The sequence below is a fragment of the Schistocerca piceifrons genome, chromosome 1, assembly GCF_021461385.2.
Source record: "Schistocerca piceifrons isolate TAMUIC-IGC-003096 chromosome 1, iqSchPice1.1, whole genome shotgun sequence".
NCBI lineage: Eukaryota > Metazoa > Arthropoda > Insecta > Orthoptera > Acrididae > Schistocerca > Schistocerca piceifrons.
In genome coordinates this window covers 878,650,149-878,671,529 of record NC_060138.1, presented here as the reverse complement: position 1 = coordinate 878,671,529, position 21,381 = coordinate 878,650,149, and the positions used below count along the sequence as shown (strand labels likewise).

Sequence of the window (21,381 nt, the reverse complement as noted above, 5' to 3'; positions counted from 1 at the left end):
AGCTCGATGGGCAAGGCAATATAGTAGGTTTGTACACTGCTGACACACTTGTGACGCTGCAGGAAGTAGAATGTAGGTTAGCCAAAAAACTTAGAGATTAGCATAAACTACATAACTGCCCATTAAACTAACCTAGCTGTAGCTCACAACTAAATATAAAATAGAATTAGCTGCAATTGTAACTAACAGTAGCAAGTAAGACCCACTAATCAAGTAAGGAGGTGGGTTGTATGTATAATTATTATTTGATGGTTAATAAAGAATTTTTTTTTTTTTTTTTTTTTTAAAAAAAAAAATGAAAAATACCCTTTAGTGTCTGTTTTATGTGCCTGATTTTCTTTGGGATTACTTTTCATTATGTGGTTCTTAATTCATAGAGACTTTATGAGAAATTTTCATGTATTCAAATAAAGTAAAGCGCATGACCTCGTGAGAAAAAGGTTCCCACTAATGTGGACCTTTATATAAAGCAATACTTTGTCTTCCTCTTCGATGTTTATTCCACAATTCACAAACTGGCAATTCCTTGATGCCTCAACCTGTGTCAAGTTTCGGCATAACTTCCTTTTCTCTCAAATTCGATTCGGTACCTCCACATTAGTTATTCGATCTAGCCGCCTAATTTTCGGCGTTGTTCTTTAGCAGCACGTTTCAAAAGGTTACTGTTGTCTAAAATGTTCATCGTTCACGTTTCATTCCCCACAAGGCTGCACTGCAGATAAATACCTTCCGAAAAGTATTCCTAGCATTTAAATTTACAATTTACGTAAAAAATTTCCTTCCAGTAACGCATTTGTTTTTGTTGCCTACCTATATTTTAAATCCTCCATACTTCAGCAATTGTCATTTATATTTCTGTCCAAATAGTGTAACATATCGACTACTTTTAGCGTCTTATTTCCTAATTTCTCTCAGAACCACCTGATTTAATGTGACTGCATTCTGCAGTCTGTATTGTTTTGCAATTGTCGATGTTCATCTTTTACTCTCTTATCAAGACACGATCCATTTTCTATCAGGTGCTTCGCTGTCTTGAACGGAATTGCAGCGTCATCAGCAAAATTCAAAGTTTTTATTTCTCGCCCTGAATTTTAGTTATCTTTCCAAATTTCGCTTTGGCTGCCTTTACTGCCTGCTAAATATCCAAAATGAAAATTGAATAACATCGGGAAGAAGATAAGGTTACAACTCTGTCTCACTCCAGTCTCAACCATCACCTTCCTTCCATCACCTGCGACTCTTGTAACTGCCATCTGGTTTCTGTTCAAGTTGTAAACAACTCTTTTTTTTCGTATTTCACCCTCGCTGACTTCAGAACTTCGAAGAGTGAATGACGGTGAACATTATCGAAAGCTTTCTATAATATCCACAACACTCTTTTCACATCCATAGGCCATTAGGGTTAAAATTATAGAATAAGCTAAAGTTGGTGTTCCTAAGTGAGGAAATAATTACCACAAATGAATATTTAGATTTTAATTGACATAAAAACTTACGTCTTAATAAGACAGCAAGTGCTCGAAATGAGGACAGTTATTCCCACTCAACGCCCACATGTTGTCAAGATTGTTTCCACTACGCTGCACAAGTTACGCTGGGAAGCACTTACACATCCTCCCTCCATACAGTCACGATCTCAACCCATGCCATTTCCATATTTTTGGAACCCTGAAGAGAGACACTCATGGTCGTCGATTTGCTTCGGTCAAAGAGGTACAAACATGGTTCCGTAGGCAACCGCAAACGTTTTCCAATGAGTACACTGTCCGTCTTGTCTCACAGTGGTATGAATGTACTAAAAATTATGGCGGGTACTTTTGAAATAATAAACTGTTTACTTACTTTTCGTCCATCTGTTTCGTATTCATTTTACTACCCCTTATACATAGGAGAAACATTTGATGCACGTCATTTGCTGTACATAATATCGTGCGGAGAAAGGCGTGTCAGATGTTCCCCTCCTTTGCTTTATTTTTCCTGTTGTGTTGGCCGAAGAGCCAACACCGTGTTACGATTGTGGGCCGAAATGAAGAGTTTTAACTGACGCAGGCTGGCGTGAGGAGGGAAGAACTATACTGACGTAAGGTCTGGAACATGACAAGGAATTAGAATTCAGAAAGCGGACGTAATTAGTTTGATACGTAACTTTAATCCATTAATGATGAACGCCGCTCTTGACGGTACATGATTCACAATATTATCTGTTAGTAACTGAATATGGCGCCTTGCTAGGTCGTAGCAAATGCTGTAGCTGAAGGCTATGCTAAACTGTCTTCTCTGCAAATGAGAGCGTATGTAGGCAGTGAACCATCGCTAGCAAAGTCAGCTGTACAACTGGGGCGAGTGCTAGGGAGTCTCTCTAGACTAGAACTGCCGTGTGGCGGCGCTCGGTCTGGAATCACTGATAGTGGCGACACGCGGGCCCGACGTAAACTAACGGACCGCGGCCGATTTAAAGGCTACCACCTAGCAAGTGTGGTGTCTGGCGGTGACACCACATTTCCCTTTTAGACAGATAATTTACAAAATGTTTGAACTACTTCTTTTTTTAATTTTTTTAAGTTTTCTTGAGTAAGCTTTGTCTTATTGACGCCTCATTCACTTTCCTAACGTCTTGTGTTCTCAAGATCCCTTAGTTCGATACTTGATATGAAAGAAATCATGTTGACAGTTAAATGTCACAACACTGTAACTTTTTATGACCAAAATACCCACGCCTGGAAGATACGAACTTTTCGATAGTTCATGTGCATAGCTAGCCGCAAATGTTCTTGAAATACTGGAAATTCCTCCAAAATACTCATTAAACTTTTTTAATTACTCTGAATACTTTGAAGCGATTAAATATGTTCTTGCAAAACTAGGCTTCACGCGGGTATACCACATTTATCCATTTCCAAATCTTAGTTAAGCTATGAAAATTCGGACAATAACCCAATGTGTAATTTATAAGGATCTTGTTTTCGCTGTTCGCAAACATTTGACAAATCTTGTTTGGGCTCCACTGAAACGTTCTGCTAAAAGTATCAAGTAGTGTCAGTTACAAGTAGCATACCATAGAGTATGGACGAAGTTGATCATAACAGGGCAACAATAAACAAACTAAGTAACGTGGAACAAAAATACAAGAGTAGCAAGAGATATGTGTATAAAAGGATTGTCGAAAAAATATATGCATGTGGGGCAGAAAAAGAGAATGAAGAAACAAGGACGACAAAAAAAAAAAAAAAACATCGTGGGATCGGATAAGAAATGAAGAACTAAGGGATAGAGAGAGGGGGGGGCGTTGAGGAGGAGGGAGGGAATCGAAACTGGTATTATAAAAAAGGTTGACTACGTGGTTTGAGCGCATTAAGGGAAACCCATTAGGCAAATCGTCGAATAGAATGATAGACTAGACACTGCCAGGAAGGAAAAGAAAAGAGGGCAACCTTGATGGAATCGGACAATAGAAATTCAACAAGCCATGGTATATCGATCACTACAGCTAGGGCTATTAGGGCTATGGACACCACTGGCAATCTGGATGAGAGAGATGGCAGCAGTTGCAATATTGCAACAGACGAGCCTGATGAAGACTTTACATCGGTTTTTAATTTCCATTATTAGCATCACCTTTCGAATACACCTGTTTTCTTCTTCTATGATGTCCCTGAGGTCCTCTTTTAACTTCAACTGTACTCAACATCTATATTTTGAGATTTTTAAAAGTATCGTTCATTTCAATATTTTCCAACAAAAGCGTCTCTTTGGTGACAAAAGTTTTCCTTCCTAAAGGTTCCTCCAAATGCCTCAAATGAAACTGGAGTATTGGCACTATATTTCATGTCTGTAGGACTATATTGCGCCAGGTAAAAATATGAAGACAGAGAGAAAGAGAGAAGGAGAAAAAGAGAGAGGGAGGAAGAGAGAGAGAGAGAGAGAGAGAGAGAGAGAGAGAGAGAGAGAAGAGAGATAGAGAGAGCTCGTGTGCTCTTTTACAATTCGTTTCTTTTCAGCACAAATCCCAGTGATAAATTAACTGCGGTCGTTCAGTGTCCGTACACAGTGCTCTCTCCTCACAAACAACTGATGAAGGGAATGAAATGAGTGAGTCGTAAAACCGCACTGCAAAAGAACTCAATCAGGACTTTGTCAAAGCTGTGACCGTGGTGACCAGAGGAGAAAATTGTTAATTAATGCTGCACACACTTTTTCCGTCAGCTGTCCATTATTTAAGCTCCAGCGAAAAACAAGACGAATTATCAATTGATACATGAAACATTATTATTTATGGAGAATTTATTCTCAGAGTAAATAGAGAGAATTTTTCACATCGAAATTGTGGCTGTGGAATTATTTTCTGTAATTGCAGTTTCATTTAGCAAACCGAGTAAAACAGTTATTAATTTCATGGAACAAAGTGTATACACTTACGTATTTTTGAGGCTCAGTACCAACCGAAATAACGACATCAACAGAACAACTACAACAGCGAAATGCTCGCTCAAAGGTTTTGTACACAAGCATCATATTTGGAACCAGTTCAATGACCTTCCTGATCAAACTGCCCGCAAAATCTCCTCACTTAGCCTGTCTGGGATGTATTAGTAGACCGCAATATCATAGCACCTCTGAGTGAGGATTCTCTGGTCGTCTTATTGTGAATCAGAACGTAAACTGGGTCGATACTAAAGCGCATAACAAAACTCAGCGATACAGAACCTTATTGGAGGTACAACTTCAACGGAGGGATAACTTTTGAGAAGCCAGACAAACGTGTTGTTCCTGAAGAAGAGTAGTAGCCGTTTCAATAGTTGCAGGGTCAACAGTCTGGATGATTGACTGATCTGGCCTTGTAACATCAACCAAAGCGGCCTAGCTGTTCTGTTACTGCGAACGGCTGAAAGCAAGAAGGAATTACAGCCGCAATTTTTCCTGAGGGAATGCTGCTCTACTGTATGGTTAATTGATGCCGTCTCCTTTCGTAAAATATTCCGGAGATAAAACAGTCCCCCATTCGCATCCGCGAGTGGGAACTACTCAGAAGGGTATCGTCATCAAGAGAAACAAAGCCGCCGTTCTAGGGATTGGAGAGTGAAATGGTAATTCCCTTAATCAGACAGGTAGATTAGAGAATTTAAAAAGGGAAATGCATAGGTTTAAGTTTCATATACACTACTGGCCATTAAAATTGCTACACCACGAAGATGACGTGCTACAGATGCGAAATTTAACCGACAGGAAGAAGATGCTGTGATATGCAAATTATTAGCTTCTCAGACCATTCACACAAGATTGGCGCCGGTGGCGACACCTACAACGTGCTGACATGAGGAAAGTTCCCAACCGATTTCTCATACACAAGCAGCAGTTGACCGGCGTTGCCTGGTGAAACGTTGTTGTGATGCCTCATGTAAGGAGGATAAATGCGTTCCATCACGTTTCCGACTTTGATAAAGGTCGGATTGTAGCATATCGCGATTTCGGTTTATCGTATCGCGACATTGCTGCTCGTGTTGGTCGAGATCCAATGACTATTAGCAGAATAGGGAATCGGTGTGTTCAGGAGGGTAATACGGAACCCCATGCTGGATCCCAGTGGACACGTATCACTAGCAGTCGAGATGACAGGCATCTTATCCACATGGCTGTAATGGATCGTGCAGCCACGTCTCGATCCCTGAGTCAACAGATGGGAACGTTTGCAAGACAACAACCATCTGCACGAACAGTTCGATGACGTTTGCAGCAGCATGGACTATCAGCTCGGAGACCATGGTTGCGGTTACCCTTGACGCTGCATCACAGACATGAGCGCCTGCGATGGTGTACTCAACGACGAACCTGGGTGCACGAATGGCAAAACGTCATTTTTTCGGATGAATCCAGGTTCTGTTTACAGCATCATGATGGTCGCATACGTCTTTGGCGACATCGCGGTGAACTCACATTGGAAGCGTGTATTCGTTATCGCCATACTGGCGTATCACCCGGCGTGATGGTATGGGGTGCCATTGGTTACACGTCTCGCTCACCTCTTGTTCGCATTGACGGCACTTTGAACAGTGGACGTTACATTTCAGATGTGTTACGACCCGTGGTTCTACCCTTCATTCGGTCCCTGTGAAACCCTACATTTCAGCAGGATAATGCACGACCACATGTAGCAGGTCCTGTACGGGTCTTTCTGGATACAGAAAATGTTCGACTACTGCCCTGGCCAGTACGTTCTCCAAATCTCTCACCAACTGAAAACGTCTGGTCAATGGTGACCGAGCAACTGGCACGTCACAATACGCCAGTCACTACTCTTGATGAACTGTGGTATCGTGTTGAAGCTGCATGGGCAGCTGTACCTGTACAAGCCATCCAAGCTTTGTTTGACTCGATGCCCAGGCGTATCAAGGCCGTTATTACGACAGTAGGTTGTTGTTCTGGGCACTGATTTCTCAGGATCTATGCACCCAAATTGCGTGAAAATGTAATCACATGTCAGTTCTAGTATAATGTATTTGTCCAATGAATACCCGTTTATCATCTGCATTTCTTCTTGGTGTAGCAATTTTAATAACCAGTAGTGTAATAGAAATTAGTGAAGTTCGGTGGCTGGAGGAACAGGACTTCTCGTCAGGTGAATACAAGATTATAAATACAAAGTCAAGCAGGGACAATGCAGGATCAGGTTTAATAATGAGTAAGTACATAGGAATGCGAACAGGCTACTAAGAACAGTATAGTGGACGCATTATCGTAGCCAAGGTAGACACAAAGTCCACGCCTACCACAGTAGTGCAAGTTTACACTCCAATTACCCCCGCAATCGATGAATGAAGAAATATATGATGAAATATAACAAATTGTTGAGATAGGTAAGGGAGTCGAAAATTTAATAGTGATGTGGGACTGGAATTCGATAGCAGGCAAAGGAAGAGAAGGAAAAGTGTAGGTGAACATGGACTGGGGGACAGGAATTAAAGCCGCGCGGAAAGAGCCGAGCAGTCTAAGGCGCTGCAGTCATGGACTGTGCGGCTGGTCCCGGTGGAGGTTCGAGTCCTCCCTCGGGCATGGGTGTGTGTGTTCGTCCCTAGGATAATTTAGGTTAAGTAGCGTGTAAGCTTAGGGACTGATGACCTTAGCAGTTAATTCCCATAAGATTTCAGACCCATTTAAACATTTTTGAACAGGAATTAAAGAGGAAGTCGCCTGGTAGAATTTTGCACAGAGCATTGTTTCATCATCGCTAACACTTGGTTTAAGAATCATAAAATAAGACTGTATACGTGCAGCTGGAGACACTGGACGATTTCAGATTGATTATATAACGGTTAGACAGAAATTTCGGAACCATATTTTAAATTTTAAGACATTCCAAGTACAGATATGCACTCTGACCTCAATTTATTGGTTATGAACTGCAGATTAAAATTAAAGAAACTGCAAAAAGACAGGAAACTAAGGAGATGGCACCTGCATAAATTGAAAGAACCAGAGGTTGCTGAGAGCTTCAGAGGGAGCATTACACATTGGTTGACTAGAACATGGGAAAGGAACACAGTAGAAGAAGAATGGGTAGCTTTGAGAGATGAAATAGTGAAGGCAGCAGAGTATAAAATAGGTAAGAAGACGAGGCCTAGAAGAAATCCTTGGCTAACATTAGAGATAGGGAATTTAACTGATGAAGGGAGAACATTTAAAAATGCAGTAAATAAATCAAGTGAAAGGTAAAGAAATGAGATTCACAGGAAGTGCAAAATTGCTAAACAGGAACGGCTAGAGGACAAATGTAAGGGTTTAGAAACATATTTCATTAGAGGAAAGATAGATACCGCCTAGAGCTAAATTAAAGAGCTCTTTGGGGAAAAGAGAAGCAGCTCTATGAATATCAAAAGCTCAGATGATAAACCAGTCCTAAGCAAAGAAGGGAATGTTGACAGGTGGAAGGAGTACATAGAGGGTCTATACAAGGGAGATGTACTTGAAGCCAGTACTATAAAAAAGGGAGAGGCCGTAGATGAAGATAAGATGGGAGAAATGATACTGCGATAATATTTGTCAGAGCAGTGAAAGACCCAAGTCTAAACAGGGCCCTGGAAGTAAACGATACGCTGTCGGAACTACTGATAGCCTTTGGAGAGTCAGCCATGACAAAACTATTCCATCTTGTGTGCAAGATGTATGAGGTGGGCGAAATATCACAACACTTCAAGAAGACTATAGTAATTCCAATTCCAAAGAAAACAATTGCTGACAGGTGTGAAAATTACCGAACTATCAATTTAGTAAGTCATGGTTGCAAAATACTAACACGAATTCTTTATTGAAGAATGGAAAAACTCATAGAAGCCGACCTCGGGGAAGATCAGTTTGGATTTTAGAGAAATGTAGGAATACGCGAGATAATACTGACATTAGGACTTCTCATAGAACATATGTCAAGGGAATGCAAATATACGTTTGTAGCATTGTATACTTAAAGAAAGCTTTTGACAATGTCGACTGGAATAGTTTCCTTGACATTCTGAAGGTAGCAGCAGTAAAATACAGGTTGTAGAAGGCTATTTACAACTTGTGCAGAAACCAGGTGGCAGTTACAAGAGTCCAAAGACACGAACGGGAAACAGTGGTTGCGAAGGGACTGAGGGACGGTTGCAGCCTATCCCCGATGTCATTCATTAAAAGATGAATTTGGAGTAGGAATTAATTGGAGATGTATGGTTACGGGCAGCCACTGACTCCAGTATGAAATATTGTCTTAGTCAATTCTAATATAATTATAATGTAGTCTGTTCGTTCAAGATCCCATCGATTTCCATTTAAACTTCACCCTTGTTCTATAATGAATTGAAATGCATTACCGCTTCAACGCGCTACATTATGCAATTTACTATACACTCGCACCGTTGAAGATAATGTTCCACGTGGCGTCTCTGCGCTTGGATGAAACACTACTCTTATCTCCGCAGTGAGTTAAGAAAACTTTCGAACACCTCACGGTTATCTCTTGACTTCACAAGACTGTACTGTTTGCTGCTCCAGTTCTTCAACCTCATCTGCGGGAGCATTTTTGAATTCACCCTTGCAGAACAATGCAGAGGACGGAGGTCAAATCATCTTGAAGGCTAAGATGTTGGCTCTGGTCGACCTAACCATCTTAGGCCACAATGGCGCGTTAGACGCCATCTTATATCAACGGAAAAATATGCCAGTGTCATGTCATACATGTACATTTCCTAAACAGGGTTGACGAGTGAAATTTGAGGTCCCTTACATGGTGATTTTCTCGAAAAATTTCTGTTTCAAGTTTTGTGCTGATTACTAAAAAATATCATAATACTGTCAGTAGTGAGCAGTAACCATACGTTCGCAGCAATCTCGTAAATGACTAGTTTGAGGATCTAAGTTTTCTGGAACGATTTAGGTTTTATTATTGTATAGTCGCACCTGTGTCAGTTCTTGCAGTTAATTATAATAACCTTTTTTATTGCTGTATCTTACATAGGTCGTTCAATAAGTAATGCACACTTTCTTATTTTCCTCAGCTATTTTCGGTTGAAAAAGTGAAGAATTTGTTGTACGGCATCGCGCAATATTCAGCCTTCAGCCAATGCAGCTTTATTAAGTTCCGGGAGGGGGCGGCGCTATACGTAGCTTTCGAAATGGCGTCTAACGGAGGTGCATTCCAGCATTCCAAGTAGAGAGCTGTCATTGAGTTGGTGGAGCCGGCTGCTGTGGTCGAGCGGTTCTAGGTGCTTCAGTCCGGAACCGCACTGCTGCTACTGTCGCAGGTTCAAATGTGATGTCCTTAGGTTACTTAGGTTTAAGTAGTTCTAAGTCTAGGGGACTGATGACCTCAGATGTTAAGTCCCATAGTGCTTACAAGGGAACCTCCCCATCGCACCCCCCTCAGATTTAGTTATAAGTTGGCACAGTGCATAGGCCTTGAAAAACTGAACACAGAACAATCGAGAAAACAGGCAGAAGTTGTATGGAAGTACGAAAAAAATAAGCAAAATATACAAACTGCGTAGTCCTGTGCAAGATAGGCAACGTCAAGGTTAATGTGCGCTCAGCAGCGCCGCGGTCCCGTGGTTAGCGTGGGCAGCTGTAGAACGCGAGGCCCTTGGTTCAAGTCTTACCTCGAGTGAAAATTTTACTTTCTTTATTTTCGCAGAGTTATGATCTGTCCGTTCGTTCGTTGACGTCTCTGTTCACTGTAATAAGTTTAGTGTCTGTGTTTTGCGACCGCACCGCAAAACCGTGCGATTAGTAGACGAAAGGACGTGCCTCTTCAATGGGAACCGAAAACATTTGATCGCAAGGTCATAGGTCAACCGATTCCTCCACAGGAAAGCACGTCTGATATATTCTATACGACGCCGGTGACGGATTGTGCGTCTCATGACAGTAATATGTTGTCGAGCCACCTAACTTGTACACCTGGCGAATGCGTAAAAAGATTCTCCTACCTTGCCCGATTTAGATTTTCTTGTGGATGTGATAATCACTCCCAAAAAAGTGATCGCATCGGACGGACGGACGTACAGATAATAATTGTCTGAAAATAAAAAAATTAAATTTTCACTTGAACCAAGGACCTCTCGTTCCGCAACTGCTCACGCTAACCACGGGACCACGGCGCTGCTGAGCTATCACTATCCTTGATGTTTCTTGTCTTATGCATGGACTTCTCAGTTTGTATATTTTGATTATTTTTTTCATAGTTCCACACAACTTCTTCCTGTTTTCTCGATTGATCTGTGTTCAGTTTTTCAAGGCCTATCCACTGTGCCAACTTATAACTAAATATGAGGGGGGTGCGATGGGGACGTCCCCTTGTTAGAGTCTTTTGAACCATCTCTAGGTGGGAAACCAGAGCATCGTATATATTCATAGCCTTTTGTGGAATGTAAATGGAGACCTGGCCATAATCAAAAGCGCGGTGAGTCTTTGGGCGAGTCGTCTGCCATCGTCGCGACGAGGTCGCTCAAACATGCCCGATCTCCCGCGTGCCGTCTCTGTAGCTAGTGCTGACACACTCGTTTACCGGATGGGGTACTCAGATGCGTGTGCCTGATGTGTTCCTCTCCGCCGAACAGAAGACCATGAAGAGCAACGAAGGGCCATCTGTGCGGATCTGCAGGGGCGTTACGAGGCCGTTTGTGACAATTTTTTGTCGAACTTCATCACTTCTAACCATAAATAAAAAGGCAACTCATGGAGTGGCTCCACACCAGCGCTCCTCCGAAGAAAAAGTTCAAAGCCGCACCCTCAGCTGCTGAAGTCATGACGGTCTCCTGGAGCTCGTAAGGGATTATTCTGTTTGATGTCCTCCTTCACAGTGCAACGATCAACTCTGAAGTGGATTGTGCTACCGTCATGAAGTTGTAAAAACGACTTCAGCGTGTTCGTCGCAACAATAATGCAAACGAATTTCTTCTCCATGGCAGCGCAAGGCCTCACGCAAGTCTGCGCATCCGAGAGACAAGCACAAAACTCAATTGGACTGTTCTTCCTCATCCATGCTATAGCCCAGGTCTTTCACCTTCCGCCTTCCACCTGTTTGTTCATGAAGGATGCATTCCGAAGGAGACAGTATGTGGATGGTGGGGAGTTTATTGATGCAGCAAGACGTTGGCTCCGACGTCGACCAGTAGAGTGGTGCCATGAAGACATACGGGCCCTCCCAGTAACGTGGCGTAAGACCGTCGCATTGAACGAAGATTATGTTGAAAAACAGAGTTTTGAAGCCAAACGAGTGGAGATTAATATGATGTATTCGAATCCTGAATAAAACCAACCTGCTTTCGGAAAAAAAAAGTGTTGCATTACTTATTGAACAACCCTCATATTTAATGCAGCGTAGTACACAGTGCTCTGTGCAACCAGTCACGTGGCTCGCAAAGCGGCTGTCAACTTGTTGTTTGTATCCCAGACTCCACAGAGTCTCTCTTCCTATGGTCTATGGCTACTACAAGAAGCGATAGAGTACAGAGATTGAATTCACCACAGCGTTTGGGTTGCCCGGCACCCAATGGTAATTTGTACCAAAATTATTAATCGTGGCGTATCTGTATCACTGAACGACTGAAACGATCATCCCGTCACCGGATTTGAGTTGCAGGTTGCCTATCTAATGACTTACAGGGCAGCAAGAATTTGATTTTCAGTATTTCATATAATTATTGACAGAATATAAAAATTTCACACACTATCATACTCGACTATTTAAAAGAAATAATTTCAGTTTGCAGGTTTGACGTAATAAATCAAGTATTACAGTTAGAAACTGCACATATGTTTCGAGGCAGCGTTACTCGCGGCGCGCAAATTAACCATATTATATTCGGTTAGTATTTGATAATGAAAGCACTTAGTCACTTCCAACAAACTTTACTCATAATTGAAAACTTTTTTGTAAACTTTTCCTCACTTACTCCCTCAATGTCAAATATTTAATAGGTTAACTCATTTGTAAGGTATCCGTAAATTTGAAACTGTTTTATACATAGCATTTCGAGTCTTTAAAGAATCGGGGGGTGTCTGGCAATTCGCTAAGACGGAAAAGAACCTCAGTAACAATTCGGCCCAGCACATCATTTTAACTCGGCCTAAAAATATCGCAAAATTGTTTGAGTTCCATTGTCTTCCTTGTAAACCTACAGTGCATTCTGACTAACACCTGAAAGTTCGTGAAAAAGTGTAGTGTTCATGGTGTAAATTTTAGCTGGAAACATAATTGTCATATTAGAATTACCGACATAACTTTTCCCCAGGAAACATGGACCTTGCCGTTGGTGGGGAGGCTTCCGTGCCTCATTGATACATACAGACGCAGGTGCAACCACGACGGAGGGGTACCTGTTGAGAGGCCAGACGAAAGCGTGGTTCCTGAAGAGGGGCAGCAGCTTTTTCAGTAGTTGCAGGGGCAACCGTCTCGATGATTGACTGATCTGGCCATTAATCAAAACGGCCTTGCTGTTCTGGTACTGCGAACAGCTGAAAGCAAGGGGAAACTACAACCGTAACCTTTCCGTCGACTTGCAGTTCCACTGTATGGTTAAAGGGAAGGGGGGGGGGGGGCTACTCACGAGGATGTCGTTATCAGAAGAAACAAAACTACGTATGGGAGCGTGGAATATAAGATCCCTTAATCGAGTAAGCAGGTTAGAAAATTTAAAAAGGGAAATGGGTAACTTAAATTTACACATACTTGGAATTAGTGAAGTTCTGTGGCAGAAGGAACAGGACTTCTCGTCAAGTGAATACAGGGCTATAAATGTAAAATCAAGTTGAGGCTATTAAGGTGAAGGTTTAATAATAAATAAGAAAATATGAATGCGGATAAGCTACTACGAACAGCATAGTAAATGCATTGTTGTAGGCAAGACAGACGCAAAGCCCACACCCACCACAGTAGTACAAGTTCATATGCCAGCTAGCCCCACAGATGATGAAGAAATGTATGATGAGATAAAACAAATTATTCATATAGTTAAGGGCCACAAAAATTTAATAGTGATGGGAGATTGGAATTCGAGAGTAGAAAAAGAGAGAGGGAAAAATAGCGGGTGAAGAAGAACTGGGAGAAAGGAATGAGAGAGGAATCCGCCTGGTAGAATTTTGCACAGAGAATAATTTAATCATAGGTAACACTAGGTTTAAGAATCATGAAAGAAGGTTATATACGTGGGAGCGACCTGGAGACACTGGGAGATTTCATATTATTTATATAATGATAAGACAGAGATTTAGGAACCAGATTATAAATTGTAAACATTTCCAGGTGCATATGTGCACTCTGACCACAATTTATTGGCTATGAACTATAGATTAAAAGATTAAAAGATTTCATATTATTTATATAATGATAAGACAGAGATTTAGGAACCAAATTATAAATTGTAAACATTTCCAGGTGCATATGTGCACTCTGACCACAATTTATTGGCTATGAACTATAGATTAAAAGTAAAGACTGCGAATATCAAGAGCTCTGATGGTAAACAGTCCTAAGCAAAGAAAAGAAAGCTGAAAGATGGAAGGAGTACATAGAGGGTCTATACAAGGGAGATGTGGTTGACGGCAGTATTATAAAAACGGAAGAGGACGTAGATGAAGATGAGATAGGAGATATGATACTACGTGAAGAATTTGGCAGAGCACTGTAAGATCTAATTCGGGAGTAGATGATATTCCGTCGGAACTACTGGTCGCCTTGGGACAGCAAGCCATATCAAAGCTATTCCATCTCGCACGCAAGACGTATGAGACAGGCGAGATACCCTTAGACTTCAAGAAGAATATAGTAATTCCAATTCCAAAGAGTGCAATTGTTGAGAGATGTGAAAATTCGCGATCAGTCAGTTTAATAAGTCATTGTTGCAAAAAAATAACATGAAATCGTTAGAGAGAAATTGAAAAACTGATGTAAACCGACCTTGGAGAAGATCATTTTGGATTCCTGAGAAATGTAGGAACACGAGAGTCAACGATGACCCTAGGACTTGTCTTAGAAGATAGGTTAAGCATTTATGGACTTAGGAAAAGTTTTTGACAATGTTGACTGGAATACTCTCTTTGACATCCTGAAGGTAGCAGTAGTAAAACACTGGGAGCAAAAGGCTATTTACAACTTGTGCAGAAACCAGACGGCATGTATAAGAATCGAGGGGAATGAAAGGGAAGCAGTGGTTGGGACCGGAGTGAGATAGGGTTGTAGCCTGTCCCAGGTGTCAGTCAATCTGTTCATTGAACAAGCAGTGGTGGAAACAAGAAAAAAAGAACTTGGAGTAGGATTTATAGTTCAGGGAGAAGAAATGAAAATTCTGAGGTTTGACGAAGCCATTGTAATTCTGTCAGTGAGAGCAAAGGACTTGGAAGAGCAGTTGAACGAAATGGACAGTGTCTTGAAAGGAGGATATAAGATGAACATCAATAAAAGCAAAACAGTGGAACATAGCCGTATTAAATCAGGTGATGCTGAGGCGATTATCTTAGGAAACAACGCACTTAAAGTAGTAAATGAGTTATGCATTTGGGCAGCAAAATAACTTACGTCGCACGAAGTAGAGAGGATATAAAATGTAGACTGGCAAGTGCAAGGAAAGCATTTCTGAAGAAGGGAAATTTGTTAACAGCGAAGATAGATTTAAGTGTTAACAAGTCTTTTCTGAAAGTATTTGTATGGAGTGTAGCTATGTATGGAAATGTAACAAGGACTTTAAACAGTTTATAGAAGAAGGAAATAGAAGTTTTTAAACGTGATGCTACAAAAGAATGCAGAAAATTAGATGTGTAGATCACGTAACTAATGAGGAAGTACTGAGTAGAATTGGGGAGTGAAGAAAGTTGTAGCACAATCTGACTAGAAGAAGGGATTGGTTAGTAGGACATATTCTGAGACATCAAGAGATGACCAGTTTAGTACAGGAGGACTAAAAATAGTAGAGGAAGACCAAAGGAGGACTCCATCAAGCAGATTCAGAAGAATTTGGTTGCAGAAGTTACTCGAAGATGAAGAGACTTACAGAGGTTAGAGTAGGATGGAGTGCTACAAAAAACCATTCTTTGGACTGAACACCACAACAAGAGACATTACTTCTACGGTGAAAAAAATACTTCAGACCATTTTTTTTCCCAGACGATTTCTCAGCAATGTTTCTGTAGTTGCAGGACCCCAGACCATGGCTATTTGTGGCAGTCACTCTATTTGCGTAGTCAGCCACTGACTGCGCCGTGTATCTCTCACTCGTCAGGCGGGTGTCATTATAAATTGTGACAGTAACTACGCAACTAACACTACGCCCAACAATGTTCATAATAACAATGTTAACAATCCGGAATTGTTGACGAAATTTACATTACTATCTGGTTTTTATACTTAAAATGCAGCTACTCAGAGAGGTCCAGTGTGGGCTGTGATTATTGTATGTCAGCGTTAATGTGAAACTGATTTAAGGTGGGAAAAATTAGTAACAATTTTGATCACCAGGTGCAAATCTGTCTCTGTGATTGCACGAATGAGGTATATATACAGATATAGCAACAGAAATCTATGTAACTGAAGTATGATTCGTTATTCATAGTAAACTATGGATAAAGAGTGAGATACTGTGAACAATTCAGCGGTAGAATTACTCTCATCAGACTGGACAGCAAACCAAAGCCCACAACAAAAGTCACCGACGTCACAAACAGAAGATGAAGAGGTAGAGTATGTGAGAGCATTGAACGTAAAACTCATCGTGTAAAGGTACACGACAATCTCATAATCATGTGGATTTGAACGGTATAGTAGGAGAAGGAACAATAACAGTGTTACTGGTGAATACAGGCTTGTAGTAGGAAAGAGAAATGAGAAAAACTTCGAGTTCTGCAGTAAGCTTCAACTAGTAATAACAAATACACTGTTTGTAAATCACAAGAGAATAATGTGCTTTTGATGCTCTCTGAGTCTGTAGCTTCTACTACACACACAGGTACAATGCAGGTAGCTATGAAGGAATCTTTTGTAACAGGAGTATTTCAATGGATGGACGAAAGAAGATGACACAAAAATATTTCTGGATAAAATTTAATTCAGTAACGTAAGTTGCTTAGGAATGAAGTCAATAGAAAGTTCATCTAAGGGAATCGGTTACAGGAAAAAACGTGGGGAAATCGAAAAGGAATGGTCGTCGGAGGGACAGATTCAGCAAATACAAAAGTCACAATAACTTTTGGTTGAATTAAAAGTAAAGCTGTCAACAATAAAAGTGTAAAGAAATCCAAATGTTAAACGCAGTGGAGAGAGCGGATTAATTGAAATGGTGTCTTGAGGAACTTTAAGAACAGACGAACTGTTTTCTGACATTATAGAAGAAGGAATGGATGTAAATTTGGAAGACACGCTGCATACACTAACAGAGTCAGAGTTTCACAGATATGAGGAAGATTTGGAATAAAATAAGACGGCAAAGATACGTATCCTTCCTGCAGAATTTTTAAGTCATTGATGGAAGTGGCAACTAAGTGAATATTCAAGTTAACTTGTAGAATATATGTGACTGGATAAATGCCATCGAACTTTCGACACAGCACCACAGACATAATTCTTAAGATAAACACAGTCAGATAAGTAGTAAAACTATCGCACAATCAGCTCATGGTCCCATGTTGCTGTCAAGAATAATATTACAGAAGAGTAGAAGCAGAAAATTCGCCTTTAGGAAAGGTGAAGAGAGAGATAATGTGCTTGGATATGGAGACAAAATATCAACGATAAGGTTCGTCGATGGCATTACTATGTGGAGAAGAATACAGGACCAGTTATCAGGAATGAACAGTCTGAGGTGCGAAGAATATGAATTGAGAAACACGAAAGTGTTAATGTATTGTAGGAACAATATTATCAATAAACTTAAGATCAATATCGAGGACGACATAATGGATGATTTTTGTTGCCTTCGAAGCAGAGTACTGCAGGGCAGATGAAACATGGTGGATATAAGAAGCAGAACATCATAGGGAAAGAAGGAATTCATCGCAACAAGAAATCTACTAGTATCAAACGGAGGTCTCAATTTGAGGCTGAAATTTGTATAGATGTTCCTCTGGAGTACAGCATTGAACATGAATCGTGGGAAAAAGAGAAGAAGAAAACTGAAGCGTAGAAAATGTGGTGTTACAAAAGAATGTCGAAGATTAAGTGTACTGACATCCTCAGAAATGAAGAAGTTCTGCACAGAATGGATGAGGGAAGGAGCATATGGAAAACTAACTAGAAGAGACAGAAGGATAATACGACACATGTCAAGAGATCACGCAATATATTCCATGGTACTAAAAGGGATCTGTAGAGAGCAAGACATGTACAGGAATCCATACAATTAATAATTAAGAAGATGGGTGATAGTGCTACTATGAGATGAAGTCGTGATGGGCTGCATGAAACCAGCCAGAAGACTGACGAGGGAAAAAGGGAGAAACTGAATGGAAAAGATGAGAAAGTTGACCCTAAGTTAGCTGTTGGGAAGGGAGGGAGAAAAGTAGGACTAAGAGGACATGGAAAGGAACAGGGATATTCTGTTAAAGCTAGAAGGATGGGTGGATTTCGTACTCGGATTAAGGAGGTCATTAAAGATATGTCCTGTGCAGAAAGTATAGGTGAAAGCTTCAAGTGTGATAGAGTACGATGATTGATATGGATGAATCGTCAAGTTTAGGAAAAACGCACCAAAAGCAAAGGTGACCACTTCAGAAGAGGTGAAGTGAAATAAACATGTTCATAAGGGATTCGAAGCGGGAAGGTTAGATATGTAAGGCGACATTGTATGCATGGCTTCTGAGGATTTACAACTTGTCGAAGAGGAAATCCAGGCGGCATTGATATAAGAGAGCTTACGTCGAATTTAGGTCCTATAGATGAGAAGTGAAAGAGTTCTTTCTCCTATGTTCTGCTGGTTAGTATTTTTAGTAATTTCAATCTGTTGTGAACTCTTTGCCATATGATTAATAACTGCAATCGACGGTTAGTGTGAAGTGTTTCATTTTGTTATTTAATTGGTCAGTCAGAAATGGCAATGGCGAGGTAGAAGACGTAGAAGCTGTGGATGTTTCGTCCTAAAATTATTGCTTTAGTCTTGGAAAGGTTGATGCCAAGGAACCACTGGTTGAGATGCGGTTGAAAGGGACGTTCGGATTTTTGGAGGGTGGAGGTCAATGTAGTGGGGGAGGAGGGACTTGAGCAGATCGTAGCAGACTAGACTTGGTATAATGGGATGTGCTCTGGACCTCGTCTTAGGTTTCATGTAAGTATAATGTGAGGCTGTCACTGTGAATCGAAGCCACAATATTGTCATATACGTATGCATACATCCTGGCCACTAGAACATGACGCTGTCAGCAAAAGAGTGCATAGTAGAGGGAGACTCACCGCCGCCGTTTTGGTAGCAGATGTAGGGGAAGCGCCAGACGTTGCCGAGGTCGACGGCGAAGCCGATTACTGCGAGCAGGAACTCGACCTTCTTGGCCCAGGTCTCGCGGGGCCTGGCCGGCGTCAGCGCCACCACGACGGCGGCGTACTTGCCGGCGGCCGCGTCTGCCTGCGGCTGCGGCTGCGCCTGCGGGGGCGGCTGCGGGGGCGGAGGGGCGGCCGGCTGCCCCTGGCGCGGCTGCTCGCCCGCCATGCCTGCGCCTGCCTCGCCTCGCTCCTGCAACAGCCGAGTACCTCTCTGCAGTTACTGACGCGGACGCTCGCAGGCATTCCAGGCTGTGGAGGGAACAGTCAGACTGCTGAATGGTGATAAGCTGTCAGAAATTTTCACAACTACGAGGGGAAGGGGCTCATAATGTTTGATTAATTATCAGCTCAAGAAGGAGAAGTTATGTAATCCGTATGTCGGTGATAGCATGCTTACTTAATACTCTCCAGAATGTCGCGCATTATAAAGGGATTTTACGGTGCTCATACGTGATGTTCTTTTGGTGATAAAAGGATGGGATCAAGATTTTTGGGTAGCCCTTCGACTTGTGCACTCAACAGAAGTATCTTCTTAGTGTCAGTATCTTACAGACAGGATCAAAGTATGAATATCTTACAATTCCTCCTATTTAGGCAAATGGAGCCAATCGGTTGGTTCTATTTGCATTTGATGTGGTGTACGGTGGGCTTGATGACACTTATGGAGGCACCATTAGTCCAATATACCAAGTCGGCTATGCATAGCAAATGGCTGAAGTTTTTACGATGTATTCTTAAGATGCAGATGGCAATAATTTTGAAAATTCAAACTTCCTGGCAGATTAAAACCGTATGCCGGACCGAGACTCGAACTTGGGACCATTCTCGTTGCCGGCCGCGGTGGCCGTGCGGTTCTAGGCGCTACAGTCCGGAACCGCGGGACTGCTACGGTCGCAGTTTCGAATCCTGCCTCGGGCATGGATGTGTGTGGTGTCCTTAGGTTAGTTACGTTTAAGTAGTTCTACGTTCTAGGGGACTGATGACCTAAGATGTTAAGTCCCATAGTGCTCAGAGCCATTTGAACCATTCTCATTCTGAATTTTGACAATTTCTTTCATAAAGATCCCATGTTGTCGCACTACAGCACATGCAATACTTTTTGCACGAAAAATCCGATCTTAGGCGTAAAATTAATTTTGCATTATTTCAATTTCACACAGTAAAGTGTCTAAACATTACCGATCAATACATTTGAGTTACATGCCCTGCTGCAGCAGGGAAAACAAGGGAACCAGCGGAAAAATGCTCCTATCGAAGCACAAAAAATGTGAATATGTTGCTGTTTATTTAAAATATTCTGACTGAAAAGCAGGCTACAAGCTGCCTCGTTCTACTTTCCCCAGCACCTTCAAAATTTTCGCAAAAATTTTAGTGTGCAAACATATTGTGCTTCTTTATGCTGAGAGAGAAGAAGACAATGGAAATGGCAAGGAAAAGGAAAAGTGATAAATACTGGAAGAGACTAGACAGTGGTTGTGTTATGCAAAGAGCGAAGGACAGTATGACAGTGTGAGAGAAAGAGAGGGACGCAGTTTCAGTGGAACATAGCTGACAGTGACACAACAGTGCTAAAAAAGAGTGACGGAGACAGCATCAGTGGAAGAGGAATAAAGAAAAAGTGGAATTGGGTGAGAACTAGTGACAATGAGAGACAGAGTACACGACAATGGCAACGAGAAGGACATTGTGACAGTGAGAAAAGGCAGCAGCAGTAGTACGAAGGAAGAAAGAGAGAGTAAGAGGGAGCCAGTGATAGCGAGAGGAGACTGTAGTAGTTGGCCAGAACGAAGGGGACTGCGGCTGTTACACAGGAGACAATGACAAAAAGACACATAGAGATAATGACGACGAGCTGGAATGAATGAGAGAGTGAGAAAGGGCAACTGGGAGTGGATCTGTGGTGTCACCGCCAGACACCACACTTGTTATGTGGTAGCCTTTAAATCGGCCGCGGTCAGTTAGTATACGTCGGACCCGCGTGTCGCCAGTATCAGTGATTGCAGATCGAGCGCCGCCACAGGGCAGGTCTAGAGACACTTCCTAGCACTCGCCCCGGTTGTAAGGCCGACTTTGCTAGCGATGGTTCACTGACTACTTATGCTGTCATTTGCAGAGACGACAGTTTAGCATAGCCTTGCGCTACGTCATTTGCTAGGACCTAGCAAGGCGCCATATTCAGTTACTATTCTGAACAGATAATATTGTGAATCATGTACCATCAGGAGCGACGTTCATCATTAATGGACTAAACTTAAGTATCAAACTAATTATGTCCGCTTTCTGAATTAAAATTCCTTGTCATGTGACCGAGCAGGGTGGCGCAGTGGTTAGACACTGGACTCGCATTCGGGAGGACGACGGTTCAATCCCGCGTCCGGCCATCCTGATTTAGGTTTTCC

The 21,381-nt window shown here is 41.8% G+C and overlaps 1 protein-coding gene across 1 annotated transcript in view; it reads right to left on the bottom strand.

Annotated features, from left to right (window-relative positions):
* Positions 1–19,148, bottom strand: part of LOC124776180 (sodium-dependent serotonin transporter) — a 470,801-nt gene extending 451,653 nt beyond the window's left edge. The window contains exons 1-2 of the mRNA XM_047251016.1: positions 19,116–19,148; positions 18,896–19,064 (exon numbers count right to left, since the gene is read on the bottom strand). Of these exons, the coding sequence (XP_047106972.1) occupies positions 18,896–19,064; positions 19,116–19,148 (202 nt within the window). The remainder of the gene's footprint in view (positions 1–18,895; positions 19,065–19,115) is intronic.
* Between the last annotated feature and the right edge of the window lie 2,233 nt (positions 19,149–21,381).